General features: G+C 40.0%; 1 protein-coding gene and 1 long non-coding RNA gene across 5 annotated transcripts in view; one reads left to right on the forward strand and one right to left on the reverse strand.

Moving 5' to 3' along the window:
• Window positions 1-17,564, reverse strand: part of LOC111245690 (cuticle protein 10.9-like) — a 55,434-nt gene that overhangs the window by 25,898 nt on the left and 11,972 nt on the right. The window contains exon 1 of one of the 2 annotated variants that reach the window (XM_086980000.1): window positions 6,937-7,387. The exons of the other annotated variant lie outside the window; for it this stretch is intronic. Coding sequence (XP_086836126.1) covers window positions 6,937-6,963 — 27 coding nt within the window. The 5' untranslated portion in view covers window positions 6,964-7,387. Of the gene's footprint in view, window positions 1-6,936; window positions 7,388-17,564 lie in introns of those variants that run through there. 2 annotated transcript variants of the gene reach the window in all.
• On the forward strand, window positions 64-10,812 carry LOC111244891 (uncharacterized). 3 transcript variants are annotated; one of them, XR_015321012.1, is made up of 4 exons: window positions 64-194; window positions 8,286-8,544; window positions 8,675-8,919; window positions 9,275-10,812. It is a non-coding gene; the product is annotated as an uncharacterized LOC111244891 (long non-coding RNA). The 3 variants fall into 3 exon arrangements; XR_015321013.1 differs by lacking the exon at window positions 64-194 and adding an exon at window positions 5,196-5,279; XR_015321014.1 differs by lacking the exon at window positions 64-194 and adding an exon at window positions 7,539-7,824.

Raw genomic sequence — 17,564 nt, forward strand, 5'->3', positions numbered from 1 at the left:
TACTACCGAATGACTGTGTACAACAATGGAAGTTATCCAGAGGCAAGAATTCCTTCAGGCCAAATTACATCCTATTTTTTTGACCACCAAGAACAACGATGATAGCTAGACATCGGCTGTCGGTGATATTATTTGTTCATAAGGTTTATAAATGCTACCGACCGCGTCCAGATGATTGCCCTAAAGTCATTAAGGTATGAACGTACACTAAGCCTATTTGTTGTATTCTAATATCTCCATTTACTTACATACGATTTGCTTTCCGCATTACTACTCAATAACGGCTAATCCAAGCAAATCCAGCACGAATTTTATAACTTTGTTTATCCTGCATTTATGTTGGTTATGCAGCTCGAAGGCCTTTAAAGGAAGCATCGTTCTGGTTGTATCTCATCCACAATGTAGTACAAATAAAAAGCTATCATACAGAAGAAAGCGATGTGGTTGTCGGAATAAGAAAATCGTCAGCCATGTCTCACCAGATTGACAGTACTACCGTAATATATTAGTACATATGACACAATTGTAGTTCGATCGACGTTTGCCGCTGAGGTCACGCATGGTAAATACTTAAAGAGATATATTCTATATGCCGCTACCTCCAAAAATCGACCTTTCTTGTTCTCGTGCCAAAAACCGACTTAAGTCCCACATTTGGCGTAGAAGTTCGGCCCCTATAAATCGATACATGTATATATATATATATTAGAATAAAGGGAAAAACACTATCGTAGACATGAAAAGCGCACTCCATTAGATTTCTCCAGTTCTCCTACGACCGCCTTGAGCCACTTTTAAAGAGGGACAACTGTGAAATGTATCTACACATCTTATTTACAGAATCCTGAGTGCAAGCTAACTTGTGGAATCCTGACTGTATGCTGAGTTGCTTAAACAAAAACGGCTATTGCTTTTTGGACATGTTAATAGCTATAGACGATGGTAGAGAACCGACAAAAGAAACGAATACTGTTTACTGCTGTGGCTGCAGGTTTTCAATGGTTTTCTGTTTGTTTACAACTGCGTCGGCAGGAGTAGTGGCAGGGAATCTGTGGATGTACGCTTGGCCTATCGAGAGCTTTTAGTGTTGTTCTATGCGGTATAAGGGTGGTAGTCTACCAATGGTCATTTGGTAAACACCTAACAACTGCGATGAATCGCTTCCAGGGAATGCTGTTGTTCGAAGATGCTTTTCCATATATATATATATATATATAAAGGGCGAGAGAGAGAGAGCTTTATGCTTTTAAACATCTTTGTACTTCTACGTAAACCTAACACTCGTTAATACAGTCATTGATTTTTCCTGCACGTTAATTTTTTGATTTTTTGTTAATAAACAACATTGTTTGTTCATTAGGTGCTCCGCTTGAATTCGATTGCCCTTCACACGTACGACTATCGAATACGTGGCCATTTGAACGGCTCGTTGCTTTACTAAGGAACAAAGAGCTTAGCTCTTTGTTCCTTAGTAAACAAAACTATTTCATTTCCTAGATTGATACAAGAATTTTATTTATATGCCTTTTAATAAGGAAACACTAATCTAAGGTTATATTCATTTTGTACCCTTTGACGTTTTTATTTTGACGTTATGTTATATGATTGGGCGTTACACGTACTGATAGAATACACGGTCATATGTAATCACTGCGAGCATACATACAGTATTCGCTTGTTTCCCTAGTAGTTCAATAGCCAAGATGGAAAGCCATAATTGCAAATGTATAGGCAATTAAAATCTCATGATCTCAAAAATGCCTCTATTTTTTGAATTGAATGATTACTTTGAACTTTAGGTCGTTTTTTTTGAGCTTTCTCCTTTATTAGACATATAGTATTAAAAGATTAGAGCTTATTATTATTTGCCAACTTCTGCTTGGAGGGCTACTAAGGTTACGTTTTGATAACTGTCTTCCTACATAAACTGTTTAATCTATGAGTTTATATAAAACTAAATCTTGCTTTGCAGAAGCCGAAGGGACAACAAGTTGAGTCTGAACATCCACTGTTTTTCTAGCTAGAAATCTATGATAGCTTAAGATCTTCGTGTGGGCACAGCTGTTTAGATATATATATGATTTATATACAATTAAGCTTAAAAACTGATTGCTTTGAATTTAACAGTCCACATGCTTCGTAGAACATTTTGCTACCGTCATCTTCTGAGCCAGGCGTATTGCAGGCCAGTTCCACAATGTGGTGCACCTACGTGCACATCAGATACGAGACACGGCATCGTAGCAGAATCTTTGTGCATAGTCTTAGTTCACAGGCTGCAAGCAGAAATAACAGCTGATGACAGAGGAATTGATGTAAAGTCGCTGATGAAAAAAATCGCGTGTATAACCGATTTGTAGTCCTTGATATGAGCACGCTGCTTTTTCCAGTCACGTCCTTCCTTGAAGGGCTGACCCGTTCATAAAAAAAGTTGTGTTTGAGCACAGTATAACCAACACTGAGTTGTTAATCCTTTCCTCACAGATAGCACGCTATCATAGGTTTTTATAACATAGTTAAACACATCGATACGAGTTTTAGCGCTAGTGAATAAGAACATTGTTACCACTGTATTATTGAAAACCCAGTAGCGCTGACTATAGCCACATAAGGCTGACATAAAATAGCACCATAGCAGAACATAAATTGGGCCTGTGCAAACAGATGGCCCAGGCCCTCACAGTCATGAGTCTATGTTGCTTGATAACCATGCGTCTTATTGCTGCTTCACCAGCTATGATCCGTTCGACTTTCCACGGACTCACAGCAGAAATGACCTACTACGCGATAGATTGAAATACGGCAGATAGAAGACGGGTACTCATATCTTTAGTTGTAGATAGAGTGGCGACATGTTGCATCAGACGAACATTCAGCGGTCGAAATCCTCTGTTTACCAATAGCTACGCTAATCCATTATAGTCGGGCCACTTGCCGGTATTGTTTCGCTAGTCGAAAATGCCCTCGTCGTACAAGTCGATACCTTTGTGTAACGTATGAGGATCTACTAGGCATTATCCGTGCTACTGGTACTTGCAGCCTATTTAAATCGAGAGACAATTTTCGAGCATTGGTTTTTTATGAAAAAATAAATTCAGGGAAACTGTGAAGGCTATTCAGCATATGACCTGTGACTATTAAGGCTGCAGTTTGGCGGAGAAATGCCTAAGAATGACCGTTTGGCAAATTACGTTAAAAGCCCGTTAAAATAATAATCAGCAGAAAAAATAATCTGCTTTGTGTGTAGTCCGTAGATTTTAGACAACAGTGTAGAACACGACCATTCAGAGATCAAGGCTAAATGTTTCAATAAGCCTACTTGGTTTATATTGGTTCACTTAGATTTTTGCAGAATCCATGTCGCTTGCCGACAGCATAAAAAGCTTCCAAACGCTTCCAAAAGCATCAATGTGCCCTCAATCGACAGAGCCTAGCTTGGATTGAAGCTTGCTATATATGAATTTCCAATAATTTCATGTTCTATTCAGTATGATATGATCCTAGATATGGTATTACCTTTAATACGTACTAGGACCTGCATAAGGGGTTGCTAAAACAGCATCGGTTGACAGGACAGTTCGGGCCTGATGTCCTCTGATTAAACAAATTATCGCAGTTCGGATCACCTGATTAGCACTGGGCAAAAGCATAGTAGAAATAAAAGTGTTAACGATATTCTATTCTACAAGAACAAACCCAACTGAGAAATTGTTACGTTAGAAATTGTAAACGAATGTCTAATTTAAAGCATCGATGGAACGGAGTTCAATTGCGTTATTTCTACTTTTTATTAACTTTAGTCAATTATCACTTCTTATTCGACCTCTCTGTGGCTCGCGATGCAACACTCTTGACAAGAGCGGGGAACGGTCACATCCTTGGTCATGTTCACACAGTTCTAAGTCCTAGTGACTTATTTTGGCGGATTTGTCGTCACTGCTCTTCCTCCCGTTATATTAAACTAATTGTCCTTTCAACTTTCATTTTTTTCGGCGCGTATTGCCTATTACTGGCCTGTCGGTCTGCATCCTTGAGTCCGCCTATACGCCTAGACGAAGGCTGGTACTGGCGAAGACATTAGCGGGATCGTCTTCAACAGCGTAAAACCGCATCCTTGAAAAATATGTGCCAAGCCACTAGTGTGTTGTTTGCTATCGAAAAAATAGACCGAATCACATGAAGCTGAGAAAAATAACCCTGTCATTCAACAAAGGATCGACACGATTCAGACGCTATTCCACTTTTTAGAAAATCTGCTGCTATTGCTTTTCTAGGCTTTGCGTGCACTGAGTGTGAGACGCTTGTACAGCCTCGAATAGATGGAATGCCATCAAAAAGTTCCCTCAGGACTCTTCCTTGTTGAGGGAAGCATTGTAGCAAATATGTGCCTGACATCCGCCCCTGTTCAAAAGAATGTGGCGAACGATATCGGCGTTTTAACATAACTTTAACAACTGAAGACTCGGTTATGAGTATGTCAATATGTTAGCGAAGACAGCGACAATTTAAGCTGTACCAAAGACACCCCATGTCGGTCGATCTGTGTATTATGTGTAGCGTTTCGAGTAGCGTCGTAAGCTGCGAATGCTTTGTTATCTGACAAATTGTATCAAATAAGATATAAGAAATTAGAAATAACTATAATAAATAAACTATAAATAATAATAAACGTTCAATACTTGCAACAGGCACACGTATACAACGCTGGATGAAGTTGAATCCCGTTAGCATGTTACGCCCCCTTCTTTTCCTTCAAAAACCAAACCACATAACGATACGAACTGTTCTATCGCAAAAAAGAAACACAAGAACGACTTATTAAAATGACACTTAATTGTTCTCGCTAAAGTTCGATGCTATGCAAACATTAAATCACTGATGGGTAGCATAAGCTCTTTATCGGGTGGTTAGAAAGTAAACATTCAATATAAGATCTGATAGGTTTGGCTGGGCTTCAGATGGCGGACTAAAGCACGTAAAGGCATCAAGGACCAAGAACGTGTCACGCAACGATCGTGCTTGTAGACAGGCTATAGTGAGTAAATATGCACAATTTACCATCCATGCTGTTAAAAAATGTTACATGCTTAGTAAACTAAAACTGCGTAAATTCAATTGTCGGCCGGAGACAGGTGGCGCCAGATGCACTTCAAGTAGGTTTCTATACGGGTTCAACCAGTGCCTAATTTTCGGCAGAGAGAGACGAAGAGGGGAAGAGACCGTGAAATCCACAATGTAGCCGTTACAAATCGTCGAAAGGACCGTTTTGTGTCGATCAAGTATGGGGATACTCTGTTGTTTAACGTAAATCTAGATATGAATGATACGGCATAGATAACATCAAACCTGCCAACACTAAGCCCTCGAGGGACCTAGTTCTAGCAAATCAATCGAATCCATAAGTCTTACAGTGTCACGTGACCATATTCCTACCAGAGATTTATAAACGTTGTAAATGTGAACGGCTTCATAGTCAAGCGATGCAATTAATGACACTGAAGCCGCGCTTGACTACGTTAACCGAAAACCTCATCAAGCTGCTCACGAAAGAATTTTTTACATCCGGAAGAAACACATTTGTTTAGCGGATTTTCATACTCCCATACTTCCGTACAACAATATTTTTATCATAGCCGACATCCGAACCGGGTCTGTGCGAAAGTCCGCTTTTGAAAAAGCGAGCAGATATCCTTATGCACTGGCTTTTTCAGTTTAAGTTAAGACATTACGATAATCTTCTCTAGCTGCTTGTGCACTGATCGACATTTGGCCATTGGTGGATTGCTATTAAAAAAGGTATCTAAATCATTTTATGCTAAAGGTCTAGAAACAACAAAGATGTAGCAGCTTTCAGGGTCTGTCGTGTATTGCCCGCTTAACGACCTTGCTCCTACCACACGCGTTGCAATTTGTACAAATTGAGGCCCGGTAAGTTTTACAGCATTACAACGGATCGACAGACTAATAAGTTAGGGTTTCAGGTTCATGAAGAAGCAATGTAAAGGCTAAGCCTGCCAGATTCTCACAGATGTGCACTCTAAGCAGGTGCATAAATTATCAAAGTAGATTTGGTAACGCTATGGTTCTACTTTAATCGGCGAGCCAGAAGAAATTTTCGCTAATTTAAGAAATCCATTAACGAAGGTAATAGCTGAGGTATTAATCAATGTTTAGCATTGAACGCTTAATAGACAGTCCGTTCTTTGCGCTGACAAATGTGGGCTATAAATACTTTATTGGTACAGAATGTAAATGGCGGATTTTTACTTATTAACTAGTTATGAAAGTGCGTCATATCGGCGTACAGCACAAAGCCGCTGCCTTGTGAAAAAAGCCTTCCTTGAACGAAATATTAAAAAAGACCTTCATATTATTAAAAAAGATCCCCTTCCGATTTTATGAAGCATCATTGCATGATCTTGCTTAGTTGGAAAGATGTGACAATGGAAGATGCACATGGGGCACGGCCGGTTTTATTAGCACCTCAGATGCAGGTTAGATTGCTAGTTAAGGAGGAGGGGCGAAGGCCGAATACGTAAAACTTTTTTTTGTTCTTATGCTCGCATAAAGGCGCAGCGGATCATTTATTTATTTATATATTATTTATATTATTTACCTACACCTAGTCGGCAAGGCTAATAACAATGCACACTAACCTAATATTTAATAAATGTCTATACCTGTATAGCCTATATAAGGTGTTTCTCGCAGCCATAAGTCCCTTGTGGAGCAACCACGTTTATAGCACGGTAAAAAGGATGCATTTGAAAGAACGCTGATCTGCTCACATGACGTTGAGATCCCAACTAATTCTGTATATGCGGTATGGGTCGCTCCGAGACATACATTCAAAGATGCTACCTTAGCTCTTGGATGGCTGTGCGAATTTACCTAGTACCTGCCTGTTTATCTGCATTATGCTGCTACCCCACTTACCTTTACGTTAGATTTTATCGCCAGCATTTCGTACGTTTGGAGCTGAGTCCATTATTGGCAATGATTATTGGCAAGACGTTCTGCGTCAGCTCTAGCTCTGTATGGTTGTCCGTGCTAGTAGTAGTCAATGCTGGGTCTATAAGTAGACGATATCTAGACCTTCTCACATAGAGTGAAATTTATATTCCGCTCGATCGGGCGCTTTCGGTCACACTAATACCCCCCGTACAGACAAACGGACAGGTGCCGATCCATAAGTTAGCCTTTTAGCCGTTACCTGTATCGGCTTGAGTATATATCCGGCTGTAGTCCGCTAGAGTGGACCATCTTCGTAGATTAACACGTTACATATTGCGCTCCCGGGACACACTTTAGCTAATCATAACCGATCCCGATGAGCTTATGGAAGAGCAGCATTCATCTGAACCCCGCGCGAATCATTTGCCGCAATGGAGCCTGCGCGACTATATATGGATTGCCTTGCTTACGTTTATTACGCTTAGGGGAGGGGTATCCATGCGTGGTTCCGCAGGGCGGTGCTTATCTAAAGGTCCAATCTTTCGTTGTCTAGACATTCGATGCTGAACAATGACTCCGCAGAGGAAATACGCTAAAAAACTTTTCCTCCGTAGCGTGTCTATCATTCAGTTCCACATTTACAACTTGCTAGGAAGTTCCGTTTGGCCCTCATCTAGCATGATCGGCCGCTAACGGTGACCGGGTTAGCTACAGTCGGACAGGTCGGGCCTTGAGAAAAAGTTTCTCAAAAAGTTGAACTACAGATTTTCTAGGAAGTGCCCTTATAGAGCTAGTGAAATGGTGAGCAGATTCGCGTGGTAATTTTCATCTCGGTGGATGGATTGTCGGCGGTTGAGAAAAATTTCTTTGGTAGCTTTTTTATTGCTTCATAATTGAATTAAGTTAGGTACACTCTAGCTACGTGTGTGTTAAATATTGGTGATCCAATTAAATGACTTTTAAAAGTTAAGTGATCTTTGGGGGTTTCGTGCGCAGTTATGCTGGAAAATATTTTATCGTTATTCTCTGATGTAGGCTAATCAATGAAAAAAAGGAATATAATAATAATTTTATAAGGTAAATATCATTGTCAGTAAACGTCACTCTGAAAGAAAAGGCAACCATTGTTACCCTATGTTTGATGAGGAGGTGACAGGAGATGTCTATTCTACGCAAAGTCATACTCAAAATCTGATAGATTATATAGAGGTAGATATATATAATTTCACCCATATATCATATGATCATTCATATAACAGCTATCGATTATTCGATGCTAGGATTTTCTTCGCTTTACAAAGGTCGTACAGATCTGTCCTTTCTTTTTTTAGGCGTTTCTAGTTAATTTGCAAAGTAGCAAACTTTGCAGTTTCTTATTCAACTGTGGCAATACCGCCGGCATCGATTTGTCGTGTCAATATAATTGTGATTGACAACACGATCGTATACGCAGACGAACTAAAGACTACACTTTAGTGGATTGAGGGACTCCTACCAAATGCTGCGTCTGCAATTGGTTCAACGAGTAGAAGATTCGTTTTTGTCTGGCTCTGGAACTGGCGAAGGACTCGGGTCTGCTATTTGCTAAAAGTAAGATAGAGCGACCAAATGCGCACACACAATAACACTTACTTGATCTATCAGTTTAAGTAACACCGAAGTCAGCACGTTCAAAAAGCCATATATATATATATATATATATATGTATTACTTTGTTTAGCACTGATCACTTGGAGTACTGCTGCAGTTCTGAATGATCAAACCAGCTTGCGTGGCAGAATAGCGCCAGCTGAATGATGGTCGCTATCTGCGACCTATCAATCACAACAGTGTTTGACAGCGATCTCTTTTCGTCGGCAAAAGAGGCGACAGAAAATACAGGCAGCGTGTTGTTTAGAGGACAGTACCGATTTGGACGATATTCCTCAATGCCTGCACAGAGGAAACCACTTTCGACGCAGGCATGTAAGTGTACTATAAATAGCGACTAAAAAGTAGATTGTTAGTCTGTTAGATAGATGGCCAGCTGCTTCCAGTGTCCTAGGCACATTATAGCACTAACCATAGGCGTATATCAGGTTCACCTTTCGAGTCGACTTGCCAGATGCGCTCATATACCGTAGAAATGTTCGATAAAAACCTTCTGCTAGATAATCTGCTTCTATTATAGTGAGAAAAAAGTGCCTCTCGTATCGTTAAATAGCTGATTTGAATCAACATGTTGATGGCACTTTGGAACAAACTGGGATCCGTCCCAGAATTAGTTTCAAAGAAGCCCAATTTTGATTAGCGTTAACCGGTCTATTCTCGTGATCGACAGGCTTTTCGACAAGGTGTCATTTGGGCTATTTGACCTAACTGTTTAACGAACTTCACGGAACTTGGACGACTACTATGGAGCTGTTCGCATCGCACCAGACTTCAGTGCATCAATTATTGGATTTTTCCTATAAATAGGCCGTTAGAGAAATTTTTCGATGTAAAAGTGTTACAATTGCACTTCTATTCTAGGGAAGCATATCTGTTAGGTTAGAAATAAGTTAATTTTATATTCGGTTGGATAATCAGTGTTTATCACATGGTGAAGGTGGCAATGAACTATTCGGTAAAGGTAACTGAATGGGCAATGTATTTGGGGTAGTACGACGAAGAAATTCCCATGTAGACAGATTATAGGCCCAACGCCGTAATGTGTTGAGGCCCATATTAGGCTGATCTATTGAATACAGCTATATTTTGCTCGACAGACCTAACCGGACGAGGCAAATGGCTTAACCTTTGCTCCTACCAATCAGATTGTGATTAGCTGGTGTGACATTCTACGGGAGCTACCGAGCTGGTGTTAATTCCATACCATTTCACTTTACCCTTGTTTTATATTTAGTCGCTTTTAGTCACTACGCCACGCACATACACACAAGTATACAGATTAAGGACGATTAGAAGGTCCAACGCGAAAGGTCCCATTAGACTGCACTAAGGTGGCATGTCAACTGGTGACTCAGCAGTTATTTCAGATCTGTCCGTGATTTTGCTACTAGTGCAGCTTTTTCCTCTGGTGTCGCTGATAGAGAATAAATGACGCGATATTCCTCTGATCAGCTGCAGGGCCTTTACTGATAACCTTTCGAGGCCAAATTTTACTAGGTGTACAGTAGATGATTACTTCATAATTAAGCGCTTAATATTTTTTTCTTGTGGGCTGAGTGTTCTAATCTAGCATGAAGGAAAAGAAAGCTTCATCATCAAGTAAATACGTGCATTTTCATATTCATTAACTTTCAGAAATTCATAGCATTAATGAAAATAAGAATAATCACAACGAGAGGAAGCATAGCGAGGGCAAACGATGGTGATGATCGACACGATGGGAACCTCTCTTCTAATGCTCATATCTTAATACAGTACATATGCAAATAAAGAAATAGGTAGAAAACATTAAAAGCTAGAACAGACGAAATCATGTAGCGTTCAATTTAATATCAGTAAACGTGTCCCCCTATGCTGCTGCGCCCTAATTCTATTTTTATATTATTTTTTTTGTTGTTTTTAAGTATCAGGACGAAACGATGCCTTTAGCCTACTGTAAATGCAGTGGCCGCACTGAGCCTTGGCCATAAAAATGGACAAAATCTGCCTCAAGTTTATGGTTTATTCGCTTTCCGATTCCCTACTGGAAATTTCTTAGCCGGAGCAACGGCTAGGAACGAGTCCTACACTCGAAGCCCTATTATATAGACCGAACGGCTTCAGAACCCCTATATAGTGCGCATCATGCGTCTCATATTATCTACTGTCTGTACTGAAGCAAAGCAGGACTAATTTGGCAATAAAATCGTGTAATATTTACATGTCACAGCTCTCTCTCTCTCTCTCTCTCTCTAATACATATTTAGACAAGTGTAAAGGCGAAAACAAATGTTTATACATACCGTATAACTAAACGTTTTGTCATGTTGTTTGGTACTGATGCCATTCACTTCCTTATGAAGAACAATCTAGGCAAAATCATTGTTTTATGAAAATTGTAAAAGGAAATCTTCATCAAAGCAGATATCGTTTAACCTATTCCAAGACAAAAAATCATACCGTTTATAAACCAAATTAGATATTTAGGGGATTATGTGACCTTAGCGTATTTTAGTTTGGCCATTTGGAGACATATTGTGCCTGTGCCGCTCAGGGGTGAAAAATTTGTTTTCTGCATCATTAACAGGCAACTGACAAAGAAGGATAAACTAAAGAAACTCTCGTTGCCCTAATGCACCATGCCAACTTGATGTAACATTACAGCGAAGGCAGCGCGTAATTGCGTTGCAAGCGTCTGCCCGGCTTTGCTTAAAATTCGTTCCTAGATGATCTAGTGTAACGGGCGTTTTATTGCCTTTTTCAATGCTAAGCTAACCTAAAATACTGGGTTTTGTAAACGGTACGATCTGACTGTGTTTGTTAATTATGCGAAAGACATATTTGAAATAAACTAATGTCAAGTATTGCAAGCAATTTGAAGTAGATACCACTGGCTAAAATTACCACATTTATTCCGTTTAACGGTAGTATAGAAGTATACGAAACACGTCTATTTATCTTCTGGTACAAGATTCAATGATTTGAAAAAAAAACGTTGACCTTTACCGCTCGAATTTTTTTCGAAGCTATTCCTCGTGCGGCATTCTAAATACAGCCTTTACTCTAGTACAGTTTAGAATCGTTGAAGCATAATCGAAAACTGCGATCCTTAACTAACAAGTAACGGTACGTACTCTCAAGTGATTAGGTGATCAACTGAACAATAAATACGTTTTCACGAGATGATTGATTATTGTACGGAATGATCTGTGCGAAAATATTACGCATCTTCTTTCTTCTACGAAGAAACCTCTGACCTAAAGTTGTCATAGGAAAACAACCGAAAGGTACGCAAACTGTGCGGTAAGGCAGGCTTCGTCCTATGCGTCCATCTTTCTCTATGTTTTGTACTTTACGTCCGGTATCGTCGTTCGGCATTTTATCAGAGGGCTGACTTCCGACACGGAACCATATTATTCTAAATCGTTCAGTTACCCTAGTAAATGCTGAACGTAACTTAGGGCATATACGTTACGAATCTAAAAACGTTTGTAGCTTTCCATTTTGTAAATATTCGTCATTTCATGACATCATTGGATTTTTCTTACTGTTTCATATCTTCACATGCAGGTCCTAAAGGTACCGTGTCCTCCGACTATTGCTTTAACAGTTTTAAAGATGATCTGATCATAAAACAAACGAAAAAAGCTTAATCTTTATGTTCTATTTGAAACTCCGTTCGCTGGTGGCAATACTGTTCCGTTCAGAATGACGACTGATTTCTTCGGAAAGGTTCAGAAAATGTGAAAAAAATGGCGTATCTCAGAGCCTACTGGCTTGTTTTAAATAGTAGTATCATTCGCTCATCTGCTAAGGTTCACGTTATCTAAAATCATTGAATGACCCATCGTATTATCGAACGTAATTGCGTCGTAAGCTATGCAATTAGTTCTTCACCTCAGAAAAGCATAAAATTAACTTCCAGAAGCGTTCGTCCATTTATATGTGCTTAGCTGTTTATTATACTTAAATGAGAAAAAATAAAGCGCGCCCGCGATAATTAAGTGGTGTCCATGTCTACACAGCGTAATGATAGGGAACGGGGTTAACGCATCGTGCCGAGTGAATGCCGGGGGTTACTAACTTGGTCGGTGCATGAATACTGTCAACATGAATTAGAAGTGATTATAATTTGCATCTTAGACGCATTTTCTTATCTGTCGGTTCAAAGAATTGCGGTGTACAAAAGTGATTACTTAAAAACTATTCGACTTACTTTAACCAGTCAGTCATTCCTTGCCTTGTCACCCAGACAAGCGTCTACGGTGCATTTGGTCGGACACGTTTAGAAGCTAACACAAATCTGTCACCTCAATACAAATGCGTGACTTCAACAATAACTTCAGACTACACAATAGGCAAAGGATTTCAGTCGATATCACCTAACCTCTTTGGCTGGTTATTGTAAAGGCCTGGCGATAAACATGTAAAGCTATTCCATCGTTGTAACTATTCTTTACCTTAATACCGCATTTATTTGCCGTATCGTATTTACATGAGTTACGTCTGCTGCCGTGTGTTAGGGTTTAGGTCGTTTTCTGCACTATATTATAATAAGTAAACAATAAGGCAAACACGAAGCCAACATCTATTGTATACACCTAATGATAAAGTGTAGTAATAACAGTGGAAAAAGAAACCGCAACAAGCAACACATAGAGAAATCAAATTATTGTTGCCACGGCCTGAGTAAAAGGCAGTACGCAGCGACTCGTCTATAGATTTTTTATGACCACATTACGTTTCTCAAATAAGATCCAGATTCAGCCATGGGCAATGTCATTATCATTGTACTCCCCATGTCTGCGGCCTGCCGACCCTAACAACTACAGATAGGCTCAAAGAATTACGTGTGGGATTGAGACGATACAGACCAGTCTTCCAATCTTCCCCTTGAGGCCTTTCAATGGTTTTCACTGTTTTAATGCTTCCCGGTTGTCTTTCTTTTTGACCTATTTGAGTCTTAGCTTATTCCTATTACATTATTCATGTTTTGATAGTTGCGAACCGATGTTGCGTTAAAACCGCCAATTGGCTGACGTTTGTGATACCTTTTTTCGGTTGCTTTTAGAATTTTCAATGTAACAACTTACAGGCCAAATCTTGGCCGGCAGTACCAACGAAAGCCATGGGCCTTGCAGAAGCGACCCAGCTCTCAGCGGGTTTTTCGTTTTCAAACAATCCATACAACTATGGGGAATGCAGGCGCAAACAAATGTTAATATCCAAAGGAATTGCATGACTGGAACTCGAGTAGAGAAGATGAATCGGACGTCGGGGCCTTCTCTTGGTATTGCCGACATTTTCCTTTCGTGTCTATCATGCCACCGGATTGTTTTGTTAAGCTAAAAAATTAGTTAAGCTCAACTACGCCATGAATAGCGGTACAATGGCCAATAGAAAGGCCTTTTTCTCGTCCTGTGCGTGTCCAAATACTTCATCACGCTGGCTACAAGAGCGGTTGATTTTAGATAGTAAGACTACTACATCAAGCCGCGGTACACCCTTACGATCGGCTCTAGTATTCTCCATACCCTTGATGTGCCGTGTGTTCTACTGCAAGCGCCAATCTTTTTGCGTTGTAATAATAATCCCCCATCTCTCCCTTGCCCTACTGCAATTTAGCAAGCCCTTTTCTATATGTAAAACTGCGCGAAGCAAAGAGCCCAAAGCCATTTATTGGGTATCGATTGTGCCAATTTTTGCCTCTTGTTTATTTGCTATGAACTAGTTTCTCTGGCAGTAACGATACAAGTCAGCACAACGCGGCTAGACTCGGCTATCTTCTCCGATATGGAGACGAATATAGCGAGTAAAAGTAGGCTGATACCGATAAGTGGCTGTGTTGACTATTGGACAAATAGAAGAACGATCCTGAAAGTGTGCTAAAAGCAAGACACAAAAGGTGGAATGGGCAGAAATTAAATGACGCTAAAAACACAGAACAGAATAGATACAGTCGCCGTTACGTCGCGAAAATTCAATTGTTATGTTTCAATTTAGAGATCACTTAGTTCTGCTGCACAAAAGTACATTAAATTTTGATGTTCTTTCAATTTTCGATTTTGGAAGGAATCGCGGTACGGGAAAATAAAAATTTCCTTTAACGTATAGGATTTCGCTGATACGGTGAAGTCGTACGATGAAGGCAGAAATCTATAGTTATAGCCTGATGCACAGGATACATAAAGTTCTGTGTAGTTAAGTCTCGAAAGAACAAAAGCAGTATGTTTGTTCTTTGCGAAGACCCATTGCGCCGTCTTTAGGCAACTTAGTTAATCTTAAAGAAAATGCTAAAAGCAAAGTTAGAAATCTCATCGAGCAAACTTGCTTATTGAAATATAGAGTAATGTGACGATTGTACCTGGTGTAAAATCGAAGAAGTAAGTTCAGATGACCAAAATCTGTCTAGAATCTGACTAGTTTCAAATTCAGTGGCAAGCAAAATTATGAGCAACGTTGAACCTGTTTACCTTATGTACTACATGATCTGGCCTATATAAAAATATTATATTTTCAATAATTTTTTTTGTACGCGCAAAAATTATTGAAAATACGACACAAAATAGTTAGCTTGTGCTATTTCAGTAGCGCTTGTTACCGCTAAGTGACTGTACATCTTGCACGAAAGGCCCAAAGCAACTTGCTGGTACGTAGAATCTTAAAAATATAAATTTCTATTTTTGAACCCACATTTAAGTTGTGTGTTTGCTTTTATGGCTTGAACGTCACATTATTTCAGTAAGTGGTACTATGTAGCAGCAGGCAAAATTGCACCGATAAACCTTAATAGATTCTTTCTGCGGGGGTTGGGTGGTGGCAAAATCTCACTTCAAGATGCACTAGCAATAGTTCAAATGTCACATCCGTACACAGGGAATGGTAGTACAGCTTTACCAGTACTACTGGGGTGGCAGAGACTCTTTGCTTCCATGCAGAAATGAGGCTAATAAGAGATACAGGCCTTTGTCTTTGCGAATATGACGAGTACAAAGCAATTGCCACCAACATCCGCTTCCGGCAAACTCCAAAAGTCAGCAGCTGTGGATACGCTTTCTGTCCCTGCGGCGCAATGTGTATGTGTCAATATACTTGCGAGTGCGATTTTCTTCCTGTCGTAGCATATCCTCCCGATTTCAACTGGTTGTGAGGTCATTATTAGGTTACTTTGGCCTGGATGGCCCTGCTTGATACATAGATTGTTTCTCGTTTTTCCGTGATGTTGTGAATTTTTATATCTTGAAACGAACGCAAGGAAATTTCTTAGCACAAGGTGAAGCCGTGTAGGGGACCCAAAAGTGAATACAGATAAATACGCCAGTCAGATATTATTGTTTGAGGAGGACCTACTGTCATTATGGCACTACTGCATGGTTACTACGTCCTATTACATGATTATAGCGCTGTGCTCAACAAAGGTGTTGAAAACCATACGTACTTTGAAATGTGTGCTTACTGAATTTCGGCACACTTGTATGTGACCATATAAACCGTTAGTAAACCAAGATATGCAACGAGTTATATCAAGGGGAAACCAGCTAGAATGTGGGTCCTGGTTTTTTTTTACTAATAACGTTTCATATAGACAGGCTATAAGCCATTTCAATATCAACACGCAAGGTTGACTCAGTATATCTAACACTGACTGGATTCAAATTATAGTCAGCATTACAATAGGTGGAGCTTTGTATATTCGTAGGTACATCGATTCAACACTTCTGTAGAACTACAATAAGCTAAGACGCATTGTATCATAGTACTTGGCATTTAAATCTCTAGCAATGGGCAAACGAATCTGCAATTGAGTTTTGTTCTAAGTGATTCTAAAAGCTTTGCTCTATTTTAAAAATTCAGCTATTTATAAAGTGATAGCAATTGGCTACGACTATATCGTACTGGGCAGTCCGAAACCGTTCCGCTGTGTCAGCTAGACTTAGGGCCCAACTTCGGAGAAACTGAGCGGAACTTTTGGTGGGGAAAAACATTCTACGTTTGTAGAAAGTTCCTTGCTTAAGAACGCTCATTATCAAGTTATTTAGATTTACGAAGGCCCGGGCTTATAGAGCACTTTTGCGGTTTCGACGGCGTACTGTGTATATATACAGGTATATGTATGCAACCATAAACCGACTGATGCCGTACTTAATCGAGTGCAAGGTAATTTTTGCACGCGATGCCGCGTTATTGTTTATCTTTCACTCTCTCGCAGCTTAGAAGCATCAAAAACTACTAGAGCCGTACAGCTAACGTTTAGCCATACCTTTAGTCAAAAACGACTTTTCGCTTTAGCGTGAACTGGCAGATGAACTTCTTCACTTCCAGCCTGGAACACACCAACAGCGAGCAAATAACTTATACACATATACTCGAAGTTCTTTCAAGTACCACCATTACAACGTTTTCGAGCTTAACGTGTTATCTGTCTATCTGTATAACCGGCACCGTAGTCTGCGACCGTAAACGAACACAACCAGCATTCTCTCTCCGAACGAAATATTGCCCTACAGCCAACAGCTGTGGCCTACGGTCCTTGTACTCACAAGACTTGATATCACTTGACTCTGCATCGTAAATAGAGTGCATAAAGTGGATGCTCGCAGTACGCTACAGCTTTCGGCAATCCTTCAGTATGCCCTGTTATAAGTTGCCCCCGCCAATGGCATGTACGGTATGCATAATTCTACTGAGCTGAAATTTTGCACGCGTGTGTATTTCGACGCGGGAATTTTATAATGGCGTGTGACCTTACACGGACGGTAGAACTTTGCCATAGGTTAGACTAGTTGTGGTTGTAGTCTTTGTAAATAATTAGGTGCTCCGTTTGCCGTCGACGCTTCGCGATTGTCCTTCTAATTGACGTCAATGCATATTGAAGTCAACAATAGGTCAACGTTTATAAGCTAAATTGGTGTACCGAGCTTTTTCGCGCATTAACTAAATCGCAGATTGACGTATGCCACTCGAGCTACGCAGACCTTAAA

The sequence above is a fragment of the Varroa destructor genome, unplaced genomic scaffold (genome assembly GCF_002443255.2).
Source record: "Varroa destructor unplaced genomic scaffold, Vdes_3.0 BEIS01000002.1, whole genome shotgun sequence".
In the NCBI taxonomy this organism is placed as follows: domain Eukaryota; kingdom Metazoa; phylum Arthropoda; class Arachnida; order Mesostigmata; family Varroidae; genus Varroa; species Varroa destructor.